Source organism: Phoxinus phoxinus, assembly GCF_949152265.1.
Source record: "Phoxinus phoxinus genome assembly, chromosome: 4".
Lineage (NCBI taxonomy): Eukaryota > Metazoa > Chordata > Actinopteri > Cypriniformes > Leuciscidae > Phoxinus > Phoxinus phoxinus.
The window spans coordinates 14,141,634-14,159,685 of record NC_136879.1 but is presented as its reverse complement, the minus strand read 5'-3'; the positions used below and the strand labels follow the sequence as shown (position 1 = coordinate 14,159,685).

The following is an 18,052-nucleotide window of genomic DNA, read 5'->3' as shown; positions in this document are numbered from 1 at the left end:
TCAACTTTCAAATTTGGCAATTTTGTCAAGAAATTTAAACAATAAATACCGTTTTGTGGCTCTTTAATGTGTCGTGAACCGATCATCTCTTCCTTCTGGTTCATTTAAAGCATCAAATAAACATGAATGAACATCAGAAGGAATGTTGTTTTAACCGCGGAAAGCTTCTCAAGTTCAAATCCTCCAACGTTAATCTAACGTTACTAAATTAACTCTCCTGACTGCTTTGTCAGACAAAAATGGCGGATTCGGCGAATGGAGTTATTATGGGCAAACAGGGCATGTCAAAAAATCTATTCTGATTTGAAGCTTGTGGCACTACATTCAGATTCATCAATCAAAATGAATTCAGGGTGTCATCAACACTCGATGTCCCTCAGCAACATGTGCTTTTGTTTGTTGCTCACATTTTTTTGGTTTGTTTTCTGCAGCAACTCTGAGCACTTTTCATGTTCCTTATCCAGGCTGAAGCACTTTTTTCAATCTATAAGAACATAATCAACCTATGTTAGCCTATGGCTTAAAGTTAAAGTATATTAATAAGTTGAGTTATTAACTCATGTTTATTTGACAGTGATTTCACATTTCTTGTATGAAGGCTAAATACAAATAAAATATTAACAATAATTTATTTGTACCATTTTTATTTCTAAAATATTATATAGTTTTATAGGAGGAGGTTTCAGAGACTTGGGGAAATTAATTTTTCAGAAGTTAGAAGGTACAGACATTAATTGTGGGCGTTCTTGGCAGTTTTTCCTGAGGCTTTTATATTGTTCATATCGATATCGGAATTATATCGTATCGACCGAAATTAAGAAATATATTGTGATATTGATTTGGCCATATCGTCCAGCCCTAAAAGGGATCATGAAATGCATTTTCAGATCATGTTTCGTATGATTAGTTTCTAAAGTTTGCAATGTTTTTTGCACCAAAAGGTAAAATTCTAATTTTCCATCCTCTGCAAGGAACACTCAAGTTGAGAAACGAGTTGCCTCTTGCACAAACGAAAGTAACTTCATCGCACCGAAGAAGATCTTTAATAAAACTTTCACACTATTAAAGAAATTCCAAGTTACAATGGTGTGTTTGATTAAACAAATGCAAAAGCAAAAAATACTAAAAAGCAGTGCATTTTAAATGACTGTTGAATCATTACCTGTCTCTAAAGTCTTTGCCCCTTTTGGGTGATGAACACAGAGCTGCAGCTGGAAAAACGTCACGAGCTCCTCTTTCAGCGCGGAGCTGGGTCTCATCTGAGTGTAAACACACAGCATGGCGGACAGCACCTCCTCGCCCAGAGCGCACGCCCTCTTCCTGCAGGACAGGAGCACCGAGCGCAGAAACACGTTCACTGCAGACACCAGGTTCTCCAGGACCATCAGCTGTCGCTCTGCCCTGAGGGACAGCATCACAACACAAGTTAAGCGTGGGATTTTTTTATTCGATAAAACATGTTTGTCGCGCGTTAAACGATACCTGGTGTTGCTCAGAGCCTTCAGGAAGAAGTTGAAGAGAGTGTGGGACAATCCCTCGGTCTGGACACAACAGCCCCAAACAACCGTGTTGAGGATGCGACTCACTTGGACTCTGTTGATGGACTTGGATGCCCCATTGAACAGCCCACAGAGCAGATTCAACAGACCTGCACAACAAACAAAACAACAACAGGAAGGCTGATTAACATCATTAACTAAACTAAATGTAACGTTATTAGCAAAACACTAAAAAGTATGGATAATGCATGTCATTATTGCAAAATAAACACTGATCTGGGTTATTTTAAAATCGCCCTGTGGTGAAAATCCAGCTTTTAAAGTTGTTTATATGTCTATGTGGTGTTTTTAATATGCTTTAAGACAAACCGTGTGTAGATTCACAAGTCGACAGCATTGCTGAGTATTTTCTGCTTAAAACTGCAGTGAACCAAAGACAGTCTCAAACACACGGTGTGAAATCGCTGTTGTTTCTGACGTCACACACTACCTTGTAACCAATCAGATCAACGTGTGATCGTCCACCAGTGGATCTCTGAGCTGAGTGAGTGAGTGGAGGCGGGGCTCATTTGCATATTCATAGAACCGCGTAGACTAAATGAGGCAAGCGTGTAGAGTTACATTCAAACTATTTTAAGGCATGGCGCAATTGTTTTCCAGTAAAACAAGTTTAAATATGTAATTTTGGTAGTTAAAGATGAGTTTTAAAGGATAAAATGATTGACTACAGGACTTTAATGTTTCAGAGTTCAATATGAAGACTTCAGGAATAAGCAATGAATAAAAACACAGAAATGGGGATGGTACACTGGTCTTGCACTCACTGTGCCACTGCTGCTGGCTCATCTCACACCAGTATTTGCGCACAGACAGGACGTCCTTGAGCAGAATACTGCTGTAGTCCTCGCCGTACGCCCCACAGCTGAACGGACTCTGCAGGACCTCCACCACGTGGGACAGCAGCTCGGCACACTTTAACTTCGGACCACCTGCAGAACAGAAGCGGGACTTCCTGTAATGGACTCATTACATGTTTCTAATGTACAGTAACGAACAACCACAGTCAAATCTACAATGGATACAGAGCAAACTCTAGTACTGTCATGACATGAACAGCGACTGTAAATGTGACCCTGGACCACAAAACCAGGTCCATTTATACATAATCTGAAAGCTGAATAAATAAGCTTTCCATTGATGTATGGTTTGTTAGGATAGGCAATATTGGGCCGAGTTACAAAATATTGAAAATCTGGAATCTGAGGGTGCAAAAAAAAAAAAAAAAAAACGAAAACATTGAGAAAATAAATCTTCATGGAACATGATCTTTTATCCCATACAATGTATCGTTGGCTATTGCCGCAAATATCCCCGTGCGACTGTGACTGGTTTTGTGATCCGGGGTCAGGGGGATTAGTGGCTCAGACATTACGTTGGTTGGCGCATCTGATGAAATACTTCATCAGGCTGCTGATTTCCTGCATCTTTTTCTGCCGGTTTGCATGCGTGGTGGCGGATACGTTGGCTTTTCCTGACTGTAGAAGTTCTGTCTCTTTCTGGAGGAACTTTTGTAAAAATCTGTAAGGAAAAACCATTGTGAGCGCACTGTCAGCTCGCACCATAGCACTGCATAACGGAGAGATAAAGACTGAGCTAGACCGGAAAACGGCGTCCCAGGTGAGCTGCTTGGAGCCTTTGGAGACTTTGCATCCCGACGTGCGATCCAGTTCCTCCACCGTGTCTGGAGAACGGATGAGTCTCCTGAAGCGATCCACCTCTTTCTGGAAAAACAAAACATCAGTCAAGGTTTTACATTTATATATCAATTTATAAAATACTGACCGTTTCAAAGCAACCTCACAGTCTGATTTTGCTAAATTTAGAAAAAAAATAACGAAAATGGGGTCAAAAATATAATATTAAGTGTTCAGCAGAGGAAAGAAACTCATGGAGGTTTGGAACAACTTGAGTTGAGGGGGAGTGAATGATAACAGATAATTTTTGAGTGAACTATCCCTTGATTTGAAAACACCCGTATGATAAACGTGAAGCTTTAGAAGTGGGCTTCAAGTCAACGATTAATCGCGATTAATCGGATACAAAATAAAAGTTTGTGTTTACATAATATATGTGTGTGTATAGTGTATAATTGTTTTGTATAAATACACACACATGCATGTATATATTTGAGAAATATTTGCATTTATATACTGCATATATATTTTTATATGATTTATATTATATATAAATAAAACTATATTATATATAAATAACACATTTTTCTTAAATATATACATGCATGTGTGTATTTATATATACAAAATAATTATACACTATACACACAAATGTAAACACAAACTTTTATTTTGGATTCGATTAATCACGATTAATCGTTTACAGCCCTAGGTCTCATAATTGCTTGTTATTTATTTTTACTTGACGGTTACACCACTTGATTAATTTCAGGATATATTTTTTAATTGATTACACATTGTTCTACATTGCCAAAACAAGCAATGTGCCATAGACATTAGTGATCGACCGATAACCGGTGTTACCGATATTTTCCCTGATATTTGAGCATTTTGCCATAATCGGAGAAAAAAGAAAATAACTTGCCACCCTTAATTAGTCAATTTTATTTAACATAACAGCCATTAATGCACAAATTAGATATGTTACATGTGTGATATGTAGTTTAAACTTAGTGCTAAAAAATAGAGCCAAACTGGTGGAGTCACGCAATCCATCAACTCCTGTCATAATTAAGTTTTTATTTAAGAGACTATTTAGTGACAGACAGAGCTCTTTATTTGTTGATGTGAACGTGTTTAGCTGTGTATGCACGGAGGTAGAGCATTACAGAAGTTTTAAAACAGTTTTGTTCAGTTCTGTTATTATAACTGTCAAAACTAATATAATATCGGTCCTGTATACCAGTTATTATCGGGCATATAAACATGCAAATAATCAGAATCGGTATTGATAATTAAATATCAATAGCGGTCGATCTCTAATAGACATCAAAAGTTATTTTATGATGGAATTATCTAATATCTATAATCAATTATCAAATAACTATAATACTATATAGATATTTAACATAAAAATGTAGGGTAAATTACAGCATTCGGAGATATGTGACTGTCCACTAAATATAAAAAACAAACACCGAAAACATTACCATCTAAAGTTACATCTAAATTTCTATATAGGTATCATTGTTAAATATTCATAATCAATATCATCCAGGGTTTCTGACAGTTCACTGAACTGAAATATTTTCATGATTTACCTATCACAACTTTTTATCTTTTGTCAAATCAACTTAGATAATTAATGTGGTTCAGATAACATAATATTTGTGAGTTTCTATTAATTGAACCAATTTCCTTCATTGCATTAACTAAAAAATATATATTTTAATGAACTAAAAAACAAGGCAACCAGGTAACTTACTTTTTTAAGTTAAACCAACAATAATTTTTTTACAGTGTACCTCATATGTTGTTATTATAAGTGAATGAGTAATTCATTAATCTCTTACAATGATTACTCAATTTAAATCTCGACTTTCCTTCCTAAATTCATATTCAGAAATTGAATTTAAAAGCCATTCTCAATATAACGCTGATGTTTTATTGGCTGATCATAAAAATGATTTGGCATGTCTGAAGTTGAGGTGAATGTCAATCCTCAGGTCATTGATTATGACATTACATAATACTGAATAATGAATATTAATAATTGTATAAGAAAAGAGATGTTTCACACACCTTCCTCTCTGTGGCTTTCTCATTCTCCAGTCCCCGACAGCACACCAGCAGCTCGTGCAGAGCCAGACTCATTGTGTTTCAGAGGAAAGTCATCGGTTGTGTGTTTTGGGAGTGTGTACAGTGTGACAAGTGTGTATTTAACTCTACATCTCGCTGTTATCTGCGCACGAGAGCATCATCATATCACTGATAATCCGGCGTACATATGCAATATATTCAATACAAGAAGAATAAGCCTTCTCTGCTATATGTCTGCTTGCTTACAGTACTTTATTTACCAAACATACGCTTCTTCTTCAACTTTCTTTTCCCCTGTTTTCCATGCGTCTCACTCACACCATCGGTACCGCGGGCTTCAGCTCTTCTTCATCCTCACTCACGATGCCTGAGCTTCATTACTGCCATCTGAGGGCTGGAGGAGGTAGTACTCGCTCATGAATATTAATCACATCGCGCTGACTCAGTGTGAGACTTAGATAAAACTTCTAAAATAAAATAAAGGAAATAAGTTTTAAAAATCTTACACAGGTACTACCCAGTAAATAATGTTCTTGTTAAGTTTAAAAAAATAAATACACAGTCTATCACTGTCCTGACACTTTTTGTGTATGTCTTTGTATTAAAAAATTGCAACTTAGAGTAAAACGTTTCCCGCATTTTTCCTATGTAAACTCAACTAAATAGGCTACATTTTAGAGTAAACTTATTTTTTCAACATATGAAAAGTTTCAATTCCTTATGTATTATTCAATACTTTAAATAGCGATATATTATTTCATATATTGTTCATTATATTTTCACCATATAAATATATGGAAATATATTTATATAATATCTTTATATATATATATATTATAAGTAAGGATTGTAAAATAATTTAATAGACAATTTTAAGGAAAATCAACATTTATATCTGAGAGATACCACCCAAGGGACAGGGGCCACATTTTGGATTCCCCGCCCCTCTTTGTAGAGCTCACGTGACCTAATTAAATATTCATGAGTCGATTCCACAAACGTATAGTCTCCTCCCCCATTTCTCTCCTCCTCCTTCTTCTTCTTCCAGCCATCATGGCGGCCGCCAGGAGAAACAAGCGCATGGCGGCGTCTCAGCCGGGGTTTCTGTCTTTTAACTCGGGTCTGGATGGAAACAGTTCGGATATTAAACGGCGAAAACGCGTGAACAAAAATAAGAAAAAGAACTGGAACAAATACAGTGATATCCAGGATGTGGAGGAGTTTCTGGACGACGTGCGGCTTCAGGAGAAAGCAGCAGGGTAAGTCATGAGTAAATGTGGGTTATTATCATTAAAGTTGAACATTGATGGAAATTCTTAGACTTCTATATTTATATCTATAGTCTGCTTTGTTTCAGTAGAATACAAAACATTAATTTAGGTTATATGAGACTGTGTGCGTTGTAAAGAGTTGATTAGCGTCACGTGGCTGTTTTTGTGTAGCACGTAAGTTAACCATTGATTCATTATATTGTATTATTGATATATGCTCATGGTCTTGGATGTTTTCATTCGCATTTTTATATATTCGCGTAATTTTAAATGCACGCACTGTCCTGTGTATATTTTGCTGCATATTCGGTCTAATTTATTTGTTTTTTGTATTTTTTTCCCGTCATTCACCCTTTTGTAACTAACCAGTCCAAATGGTTTATTTTAATTGATTTAGTTTTGATTTCCACTTACTGGTGCATGGCTGGTTGTTTGGCTACATAATTTTGTTAAAAAGATGAGAAAATTACAATTACATTTTTTTTATAATAAAATGTATATTGTTTTATATCCCAACCTTTCACTTAACCGCACAACGGTTCATGATGCTGGAGATTATGAACAAAAACTGATTTATTATTCTCCTTTCTTCATTCATAGGGGGTTGATAGCTGAAAAACCCGATGCCACTCTCTTCTTTGTGGACACTGGTGAAAAAGACAAAGAAACTCAACCACGTAAGTTTAAAAAGGTCCTCTCTTTATATAGCCTACTATGTCATTTTTTCCCCTGGCCAATCCATAACTGTTTTTCCTGTTATTAGAGACGACCGTTAAGAAAGGTAAACGCACCAAACCTTTACGGATAGATCTCATTCTTCAGCCGGATTCCCGCATACCTGCCCCCAAAAAGTGAGTACAGCACGACTGTAAAATTAACTTTCAAAATGACCCGTGATCTGCATCCTCTTCTGCCCGCTGATGATCTCATCCTTGCGCTCCCAGTATTTCTTTGGGAATGTGAAGATAACTCAATGGAGCTTGGATGGCAGTTGTGTGAACAGCCGTCCAGGATCTGAGGGCATATTGTCAGGATTCAGTTATTAAACTCTAATTTGGTGTTTGTTTTATTGTTTTCTCTTGCCCAATGCCATAATATCTAGAGAACATTGTAATAAATGATATAATAGTGAAATTATATATTATAATTAAATTACATGCATGCACAATTACCAATATTTACTTAAAATTCACCCTAAAAGTGTCTCAGACTACTCGTGCGTTATATTCGAAAGTCTTTTAAAGCCATACTTATACTGGATCTCTCAAATCAAATATGGCGTTGTTAAAACACGTTTCAGGTTTTACATTTGGCCATGAGACATAACAGATGAAAAACTATGAGCTGAAGATGTTAAGCTGATTTGAAGATTTATATTTTACCACCAAATCATGTCTTCACTGTAGATTTAAAAGTCAAGTCGGTATTATTTGTATAAAATAGTGGTGATAATGTCTGCAATATCTTAGAGATGGATGATATTATAGTTTAGATTTTGCAATTCATTTAAACAATCATGCAGTTGAGATTTTCTATATAGTATATATCGGATTATGTGAGTGTGTGGATAAAGTTGGACATATTTATATATCCAGCTTTATAGAGCTGTTTGATTAATATATTTTGGGTTTTGCTGTATAGTGGCATTAAGTATTAAGGAAAAATTATTATAAAATCCATCTATACCGTTAGGATAATCTGAATGTCTCCAAACCATGTATCCGCAGTTTTGCATGGCCCTGATTCTCCTGATGTTCTTTCAGTGTCTTGGCGTTCCAGCAGCCCAATGCTAAAAAGCAGCGGCGCATGGCAGAGAAAGCGGCGAGGTTGGCGGCCATGGGAGTGTTGCCACGAAGAGAAAAGCTTCTCCGACTCCGACAAGCTGCAGCTGCCTCTGGGCTGCCCGTTAAAGAAAACCCAGTGGCCAATAACAATCCAGAGAGAGCGTTTTATGACCTGTGGAGTGCAGGCAGTGAGTATCTTTACACTCTATGATACGTCAGTAATGTAAACCAGTGGCGTAACGTTGCTCAATGTCTGTGTCCAACAGCGCCAGAGACGGACGATCCCTACTACCTCGAACAAACTAAGAAAAAGCTTGTCAAGGTGAGAGCAGTGTGTTCATTTGTGGTCTTTTGTTTTGTGGTCATTGAAAGGTATTCACAGTCATTTGGACTATGGATGTGTAGCTAGTGGTTGACCAATATTTGGCATTTTTTAATTATTGGTTTTCCAGTTTGACTGATAAATCTTGTAAAAACGGGACTTTTATTTTGACAGCGCGAGAACTCAAGTGCCTAAGTTCCGACGCACAAGGAGCTCCTCCGACTCCTATATAAAATAAAAATACCAAAGACCATTTTGGTGTTTGTAAACCGTGATGCCGTGTTTGGGCAGAGCCTGTCACGTGGGAAACTGTGACCGTTCTGCACTAGCAGTCTATGAAGCCATGGACTAAAATAAAATAAAACAAGATAATTGCAAGTTTATATCCCACAGTTCGGAGGAGAAAAATCTTCTCCAACGTTTTCCCCTCAGCATTGCGAGCTTATATACTGCAGTTCTGATTATTGTGATATAAATAAAAAATTTGAAGCTATAAACTCGCAATTGTGAGAAAACTGTCAGAGAATTGTGAGATGATAAACGGTTTAAATGTTATCTATGTTATAGTATTAATATTATTTCATGCTGTGGCTGTAGGGCTAATACATTATGCCCTCTATGAACTGCATATGTGAATATTATGTAGATCTACTATAGTAGGTTAATTAGTTTCCGGTTTCATTAGTCCAGTCTTTGCAACCATAAACATCTGCGTTTAGCTTCAAAGTGTGTCTTCGACGTTAGCAAAGTCCTTTTCAAGGACAGTCTGTTCACTCGGTGGCCATATTTGCTACTTCGGGCATCCAAGACAAAGTCCTGTCTACTTGAAATCTCAAAAACGGCCAGCTGAGCTCACAATGGACTTTATGCACAGCTGCACTACTTCCTGAACTTTAGCCAGCTTCTTTGTTTCCTGTCTGCAATTATTGGACAAACTGATTAATCCAGGTGTGCCTGACCAACAACAATAATCAGACACACCTGGATTAATCAGTTTGTCCAATAATGGCAGACAGGAAACAAAGGAGCTGGCTAAAGATCAGGAAGTAGTGCAGCTGTGCATAAAGTCCATTGAATAACATATTAACTGACGGCAGCTGCAGTGACGTGGTGACTTATCAATCAGTGATTGGCTCTTTTATTTAGAAGACGGCGCTTGTTCCCCCATATTAGCACTTTCTCCCATTCAGAAGTAATGCGAGTGCGCCGTCTATACGTCTAAAGTATTTGACGATGTTCTATGAAAAATGAAGACTATCTTTGTTTGCACTCTGAATGATTCTGACGTACAGAGGCACAAGACATTTTTTCCCCATTATTCTGTACATCTTGTCCATTTTCCTCCACTTGTTACCACAATTTTTCTGCCACTACAATGCGTGTGCAACTGCAGTGACGTGACTGTGACGTCTTCTCCTAAGTGGTCTGTAGATTAGCAGCTTTTTGATTCTGTTACCTTAGTAAATCAGTTTACTTTACAAATTAATTTTCTTATTTTACTCATTAATTTATTCAATATGTAACTTTTATTTCAGCAATTATTATGCATGTTATTTTCTATCTTTAAATTAAATGGTGATATTGTCATAAATATTGGCTTTATATCAACCGCCAGCCACTGTTTTCTAAGGTATCAGCGATCACACCATCCACACGTGTTGACCGCTAGCTTCAGCTGTTGTGTTCATGAGCTGAATCTGTTCATTTTCCTCTTTAAGAGACCAGATCGGCTGAACGAGAAACCTTCAGTTCTTCCTGCAATTGAGGTCGTTGGTCCTGGAGGCTCATACAACCCAGACTTCTTTTCTCACCAGGTAAAATGCAGCATGTTTCTGCTACACAAAGCTCTTCGCGTCCGTAAACACTGTTCTGCTCCTTTTACGTCGCATCTGTGTGTTTAGAAATCAACGTGTGTGTTTTTCTAGGACCTGCTCCGTGAAGCCCATGAAGTGGAGGTCAAGAAGCTGAGAGCAGAGGAGAGGTTGGCACGCCAGCTGGCTGTGAAAGAGGACATCGCCACTGAGGTACGAACCTTATGCTAACATCTTAACTCAGGGGTTCCCAGACTGGGGTACATCAGGTGACGGACGTTTTGCCATTCATTTAATTCTACCCCACCTTAAAGGCAAAATATGTATGATTTTTGCAGTAAAATATTAGTCACAGTTTATTTTAAGGTGTTAGTTTAATTATACATTTTAAGTATTGAGTAATAAGTAACTACATGCTCTTACTTAAGGGTTAGGGTGTTGTTCAGGGTTAGTTGCATGTAATTAAGCACAATTTATAGTAATTACTACAGTAACTACATGTAACGTATGTAAAGAAGACACTGTGTTTAGTGTTTTTTTGATGTTGTGGTAACTTTTTATTTTACAGTGTTACATAGTTTGTTCACTTGTGTACTTGCATTATCCCAAATGTTTCCAACAATGTTCAAATCCAGAGAAATTAGCAAATTTAACCAGTGTAACGTCCTTCCTCATTCTGTCGCTCGTCAATGGTGTCATGTCGGTGTGGTCGGCTGAACAAGTCTATGGCAGTGTAATTAAAGTCTTATTACAGTATATGTTCTATATAAACATTAAGTCAGCCTTTTGGCAAATGCTGTGGGTACCTTCAAATGTACTTTCAGTATGAGTGTTTTGAACACGTTAAACTGTGCTGCGTTACAACGCCATTTATTTCGACAAAGTAACGAGTAATAATTTAGCATTAAACATTACCTTTATTTGCGGCTAATTCATTAAAATGAAATGGTGGGCGTCTTCACCTCCCTTTAATCATTCCACGCTCCTTATCTGCAGCTTTACCCAATCTGCGCATGACAGGATGTTCCCTGAACTCCTTTCCGTTAGCACAGTCATTTGTCTCTTTACTGAAAGGTTTGGAGTCGGCAACACTAATTGTATTTGCAAAAATGTGTAATATACAGCTGCAAATACTGTATATTAGTGTTATCATTATGCAAATAAATAGTTTATTAGTGTAATGGGGTTAAATGCTGTATATTACAGTTACGAGATTAAATGCTGTATATTACAGGGTTACGAGATTAAATGCTGTATATTAGTGTTACGAGATTAAATGCTGTATATTAGTGTTACGAGATTAAATGCTGTATATTAGTGTTACGAGATTAAATGCTGTATATTACAGTGTTACGAGATTAAATGCTGTATATTACAGTGTTACGAGATTAAATGCTGTATATTACAGTGTTACGAGATTAAATGCTGTATATTACAGTTACGAGATTAAATGCTGTATATTACAGTGTTGAGATTAAATGCTGTATATTACAGTGTTGAGATTAAATGCTGTATATTACAGTGTTACGAGATTAAATGCTGTATATTAGTGTTACGAGATTAAATGCTGTATATTACAGTGTTACGAGATTAAATGCTGTATATTACAGTGTTACGTGATTAAATGCTGTATATTACAGTGTTACGTGATTAAATGCTGTATATTACAGTGTTACGTGATTAAATGCTGTATATTACAGTGTTACGTGATTAAATGCTGTATATTAAAGTGTTACGTGATTAAATGCTGTATATTAAAGTGTTACGAGATTAAATGCTGTATATTACAGTGTTACGAGATTAAATGCTGTATATTACAGTGTTACGTGATTAAATGCTGTATATTACAGTGTTACGAGATTAAATGCTGTATATTACAGTGTTACGAGATTAAATGCTGTATATTACAGTGTTACGAGATTAAATGCTGTATATTACAGTGTTACGAGATTAAATGCTGTATATTACAGTTACGAGATTAAATGCTGTATATTACAGTTACGAGATTAAATGCTGTATATTACAGTGTTACGTGATTAAATGCTGTATATTACAGTGTTACGAGATTAAATGCTGTATATTACAGTGTTACGAGATTAAATGCTGTATATTTCAGTGTTACGAGATTAAATGCTGTATATTACAGTTACGAGATTAAATGCTGTATATTACAGTGTTACAAGATTAAATGCTGTATATTACAGTGTTGAGATTAAATGCTGTATATTACAGTGTTGAGATTAAATGCTGTATATTACAGTGTTGAGATTAAATGCTGTATATTACAGTGTTACGAGATTAAATGCTGTATATTACAGTGTTACGAGATTAAATGCTGTATATTACAGTGTTACGAGATTAAATGCTGTATATTAGTGTTACGAGATTAAATGCTGTATATTACAGTGTTACGTGATTAAATGCTGTATATTACAGTGTTGAGATTAAATGCTGTATATTAGTGTTACGAGATTAAATGCTGTATATTAGTGTTACGAGATTAAATGCTGTATATTACAGTGTTACGAGATAAAATGCTGTATATTACAGTGTTACGAGATAAAATGCTGTATATTACAGTGTTACGAGATGAAATGCTGTATATTACAGTGTTGAGATTAAATGCTGTATATTACAGTGTTGAGATTAAATGCTGTATATTACAGTGTTGAGATTAAATGCTGTATATTACAGTGTTACGTGATTAAATGCTGTATATTACAGTGTTACAAGATTAAATGCTGTATATTACAGTGTTACGAGATTAAATGCTGTATATTACAGTGTTACGAGATTAAATGCTGTATATTACAGTGTTGAGATTAAATGCTGTATATTACAGTGTTACGAGATTAAATGCTGTATATTACAGTATTGAGATTAAATGCTGTATATTAGTGTTGAGATTAAATGCTGTATATTACAGTGTTACGAGATTAAATGCTGTATATTACAGTGTTACGAGATTAAATGCTGTATATTACAGTGTTACGAGATTAAATGCTGTATATTAGTGTTACGAGATTAAATGCTGTATATTACAGTATTGAGATTAAATGCTGTATATTACAGTGTTGAGATTAAATGCTGTATATTACAGTGTTGAGATTAAATGCTGTATATTACAGTGTTGAGATTAAATGCTGTATATTACAGTGTTACGTGATTAAATGCTGTATATTACAGTGTTACGAGATTAAATGCTGTATATTACAGTGTTACGTGATTAAATGCTGTATATTACAGTGTTGAGATTAAATGCTGTATATTAGTGTTGAGATTAAATGCTGTATATTACAGTGTTGAGATTAAATGCTGTATATTACAGTGTTACGAGATTAAATGCTGTATATTACAGTGTTACGTGATTAAATGCTGTATATTACAGTATTGAGATTAAATGCTGTATATTAGTGTTGAGATTAAATGCTGTGTATTACAGTGTTGAGATTAAATGCTGTATATTACAGTGTTACGAGATTAAATGCTGTATATTACAGTGTTGAGATTAAATGCTGTATATTACAGTGTTGAGATTAAATGCTGTATATTACAGTGTTACGAGATTAAATGCTGTATATTACAGTGTTACGAGATTAAATGCTGTATATTAGTGTTACGAGATTAAATGCTGTATATTACAGTATTGAGATTAAATGCTGTATATTACAGTGTTGAGATTAAATGCTGTATATTACAGTGTTGAGATTAAATGCTGTATATTACAGTGTTGAGATTAAATGCTGTATATTAGTGTTACGTGATTAAATGCTGTATATTAGTGTTACGTGATTAAATGCTGTATATTACTGTTACGAGATTAAATGCTGTATATTACAGTGTTACGAGATTAAATGCTGTATATTACAGTGTTACGTGATTAAATGCTGTATATTACAGTGTTATGCGATTAACTTGAAGTGAGTGAGTTTATATCAGCATTGTTCTCATCACATTAAGTGTAAAAAATGTAAGCAATTATTTAAAAATATATAATTTTATGAAATGTTAAATAAATTGTAATTACTACGTTAAGTGGCTACCATGCATATGTTAATCATGAAGTGATATTTATTTATATATATATATATATATATAAAATATAATATAATATAAATAAATAGTAAGCAAGCATTATACAGTGCTGCTGTGCGGATCTTAGGTAAGCTAGCGCTCTGTTTCCACTCAAGGTTTAGATGGGAATGTGTCCACATGCTGGTCTAAATATAGATGTGTTTCTGTAGGAGAGCAGCTTTAAAGAGCAGGTGGAGGGATTGATTGAAGAAGGGGATGTTGAACCGGAAGAGCCAGAAGGGGGCAGCGAAGACACAGTCATTGGGCCGACCGCAACGCAGGAAAAGAAAACTGAGAAACAGAGGAGGAAAGAGAAGGCTCAAAGGATCAAGGTAAGGAAGCAGAGTGGATTTGCCTCTTGACCAAGTTGGGGATGAATCTCTTGATTCACATTCAAACCTTTAATTTATTAAACAGGCGTTGCGGAGGAAGGCCGATCGTCAAATGATTGACAAGCAGCAGCAACTGTTCCAGCTGCGATCCATCCGTGCCAACCTGAAGACGCAGGAACAGAGGACCAGACAGAGGCAGGCTCAGCGCAAGGCCAATCAGGAGGCGCAGAAGAGCATGCCTCGCAGACTCGGCAGACTCAAGTCCGTTTCTTTAACTTTCTGTCTTTTGTTCTCCAACTGTGTCTGATTTTTGAATCACTCATGATGTCAATGGCAATATCTTGAAATGGGAAATTCTTATTAACTACTTCACACCACAGTTTGGTGCCTAATTGCATAGGCCTACATGAGTGATTTTAGTTCAGGCAACGCTATGTTATGGTATTATTAGATCAACTCAGTTCATTTGAGGATCTATGAGTTACAACAGAGGTCTTCAACCCTTCTCCTGGAGACCCAGTGCCCTGCAGAGTTTATATTACCTTCTTCAGATTTTGATTTTCAAAAATTCGATCCTTAAAGTCCCCCTGTAGTCAATCATTTTATCCCTTAAAACTCATCTTTGATACAAATTGCATATTTAAAAACAAATGTCCTTAAATTTCTAATTTAGTATACACGGTTCTATGAATATGCAAATGAGCCCGCCTCCACTCACTCAGCTCAGAGATCCACTGGTTGATGATCACACGTTGATCTGATTGGTTATAAGGTAGTGTGTGACGTCAGAAACACCAGCGATTTCAAACCGTGTTTTTGAGACTGTCTTTGGTTCACTGCAGTTTTAAGGAGAAAATACTCAGCAATGCTGTCGACTTATGAATCTACACATGGTTTGTCTTAAAGGATATTAAAAACACCACATAGACATATAAACAACATTAAAGCTGGATTTTCACCACAGGGAAGAGTTTGTTTGGTTAGGTGTGTTTGTTGAGGGTTGCTCAAATTTGCAGGACATTGGGTCACATGTGTTAGAATTGGGAGTGTGATATTATATATACATATATTTCACAAATAATGTTCCACAAAAGTTTTCACACAAAAAATCAATGAGATTATCTGACAGTTTCGCCTGTCCAGGTGAGATTTTCTGACGTGTTACTGACACTGTTGAAAAAGAGCATGAAGTGGCATTAGGGCCGTTTAAGATCGGCAAGCCAGGTTTTGTACCATATCCATCAAAAGTGCCCTGCACACAAAGATATTTAACAAAAACACACAAAGGTTGATGTAACCTCTTGTTCTTTGATTGTTATTAAAACAGTTGTATTTTCCGCAGGTTTCAGACACCTGATCTCGATGTTCAGCTTAGCCATGAGCTTGCCGGCTCTCTTCGCAGTCTGAAGGTGTGTGTGTGTCTGCGTTGATCTCTTACTGACTTCCAGTTGCATGTCATTTGAAATAACATGTGTTTCTTGTCATGCAGCCAGAGGGCAGCATCCTAAAAGATCGATTTATGAGCTTACAGAAGAGAAACCTTATTGAGCCCAGAGAAAGAGCCAAGTAAGTTTGATGTTTTACTGCTTTATTTGTATAAAATGGATGCCAAGATTAAGTGTTAGTGTGGAATTGTAGGCTTTTTGTGGCAAGCTGAGGCTACAATGCCTATTTTCTTCTGTGTCCGTTTTTAATCTTTCCTATTCTCTTTTCAGGTTTAAGAGGAAGTACAAGGTGAAGTACTCGGAGAAGAGAGCCTTCAGGGAGATAGTGTGACCGCACAGTTGTTTCTCAGTCCTCCAACAAATTATGGTGTGCTATTCATGTTGCAAGAAGAAAATAAAGCTGTTATATTCCTACAACCTCTTGCCCCAGTGGTGTTTGTGAAAAAGTCAATTTTATGTGTTTGTTTATTCAATGCGCACTGTTGCAAATCACCTTTTCAGAAAATCATCCTTTAGTGCCTCCAGTCGGCCAAAGGTGACTGTGGCCAGGGGGAAATCCATTAGATGTGAGGATTGTGGGGGAAAACCCTTGACAGGAGCCAGACTCAGCTGGGAGCCCATCCCCCCTGGAAAGACATTACAATAGAAAATATTAGTCATATGCAGTATATTGTTACATAGTATGTGCAATGCTAATCATGAATAATTTTTGGACCTCTTGTTATAAATCATTATTGTTGAAATGTGTTTTTGTTCATTGTAGTTGTAGTGAACGCGGTCAGTTAAAACTAAACGGTACACTCACACTCGCACAGCTGCAGATTGTTTGTTGCTCTAGGCATTGCCTGCTAAACGGGCTAAAATTAAGGCCAGTAATGTCTATTACGAATGTAAGAACTTTTGTGACCCATTTGTGAATGAGTTAAAAAAAAAAAAAGATAAAGTATTGAAATATGGAAGTAATGTCTCCACTGCAGCAAATCACATTGTGTGGAATGAGAATCTCGCAAATCAATGCATTCGACTTGACCTTTCACTTACATTTACATTTTTAGAGACGTTATATGGCGTTTTGAAAACTGACAATGCTATTCTTTTCAATCTTAAAGGGATAGTTTATCCCAAAATCAAAATTCTGCTTCATGTCGTTCCAAACCTGAATGTCTTTTGCAAAAGAAGATATTTTGAAGAACCATTTTGTTCACTATTGACTTCTATTGTATGGACTGATAAACAAACAAACTCAAACGCATCTCAAAATACGTTTTATGAATGTTTCATAAAAGAAGTCAAACACGTTTGGAAAGACATGAAGGCGAGCAAATGATGACACAATATTCTGAAATGTGTTTACATGTTATAAAGATCTTCGGATTGCATACTTCCATACTTATTCTAAATTCTGAAACTACACAAAACGCATAGGCCTAATACAAAAATTTGTATTTTAAGTATTTAAGCTGTCCTGTTGTTGCCATTGAGATAGAAATGGCATAAGTACACTAGTACAATACATTTCTTGACACTTAATTGTGTTGCAATAAAATAAAAAATGCTGAATGTTTTGTGATCACTGCATTACACACAACAAAATGAGGTAATTAATTTTTAACTAGGGCTGTGAAACGATTAATCGTGATTAATTACATCGAAAATAAGTTTGTTTACATAATATATGTGTGGTCTGTGTATAATTATTGTGTGTATGTATATATATATA

The 18,052-nt window shown here is 36.0% G+C and overlaps 2 protein-coding genes across 2 annotated transcripts in view; one reads left to right on the top strand and one right to left on the bottom strand.

The window, feature by feature from the left end:
* atm (ATM serine/threonine kinase) overlaps positions 1-5,690 on the bottom strand; it is a 78,321-nt gene extending 72,631 nt beyond the window's left edge. Inside the window, exons 1-6 of the mRNA XM_079609577.1 lie at positions 5,276-5,690; positions 3,159-3,280; positions 2,932-3,077; positions 2,324-2,488; positions 1,483-1,648; positions 1,163-1,401 (exon numbers count right to left, since the gene is read on the bottom strand). Of these exons, the coding sequence (XP_079465703.1) occupies positions 1,163-1,401; positions 1,483-1,648; positions 2,324-2,488; positions 2,932-3,077; positions 3,159-3,280; positions 5,276-5,347 (910 nt within the window). The 5' untranslated portion in view covers positions 5,348-5,690. The remainder of the gene's footprint in view (positions 1-1,162; positions 1,402-1,482; positions 1,649-2,323; positions 2,489-2,931; positions 3,078-3,158; positions 3,281-5,275) is intronic.
* A 613-nt stretch (positions 5,691-6,303) lies between these two features.
* Positions 6,304-16,749, top strand: nop53 (NOP53 ribosome biogenesis factor). Its single transcript, XM_079610704.1, has 12 exons — positions 6,304-6,552; positions 7,165-7,241; positions 7,328-7,415; positions 8,328-8,536; positions 8,615-8,670; positions 10,389-10,484; positions 10,596-10,694; positions 14,726-14,887; positions 14,973-15,148; positions 16,230-16,296; positions 16,377-16,453; positions 16,603-16,749. The coding sequence occupies exons 1-12, from the start codon at positions 6,347-6,349 to the stop codon at positions 16,661-16,663; spliced, it is 1,374 nt and encodes a 457-aa protein (XP_079466830.1). The 5' UTR covers positions 6,304-6,346; the 3' UTR covers positions 16,664-16,749.
* The last annotated feature ends 1,303 nt before the right edge of the window (positions 16,750-18,052 follow it).

Bases quoted from the DNA above. Each gene is read 5' to 3' on its own strand.
- nop53 (XM_079610704.1), top strand. From the start codon at position 6,347: ATGGCGGCCGCCAGGAGAAACAAGCGCATGGCGGCGTCTCAGCCGGGG. The intron at 8,537-8,614 runs GTGAGTATCTTT...TGTGTCCAACAG, and splicing joins TGACCTGTGGAGTGCAGGCA to CGCCAGAGACGGACGATCCC. The intron at 16,297-16,376 runs GTGTGTGTGTGT...CTTGTCATGCAG, and splicing joins GCTCTCTTCGCAGTCTGAAG to CCAGAGGGCAGCATCCTAAA.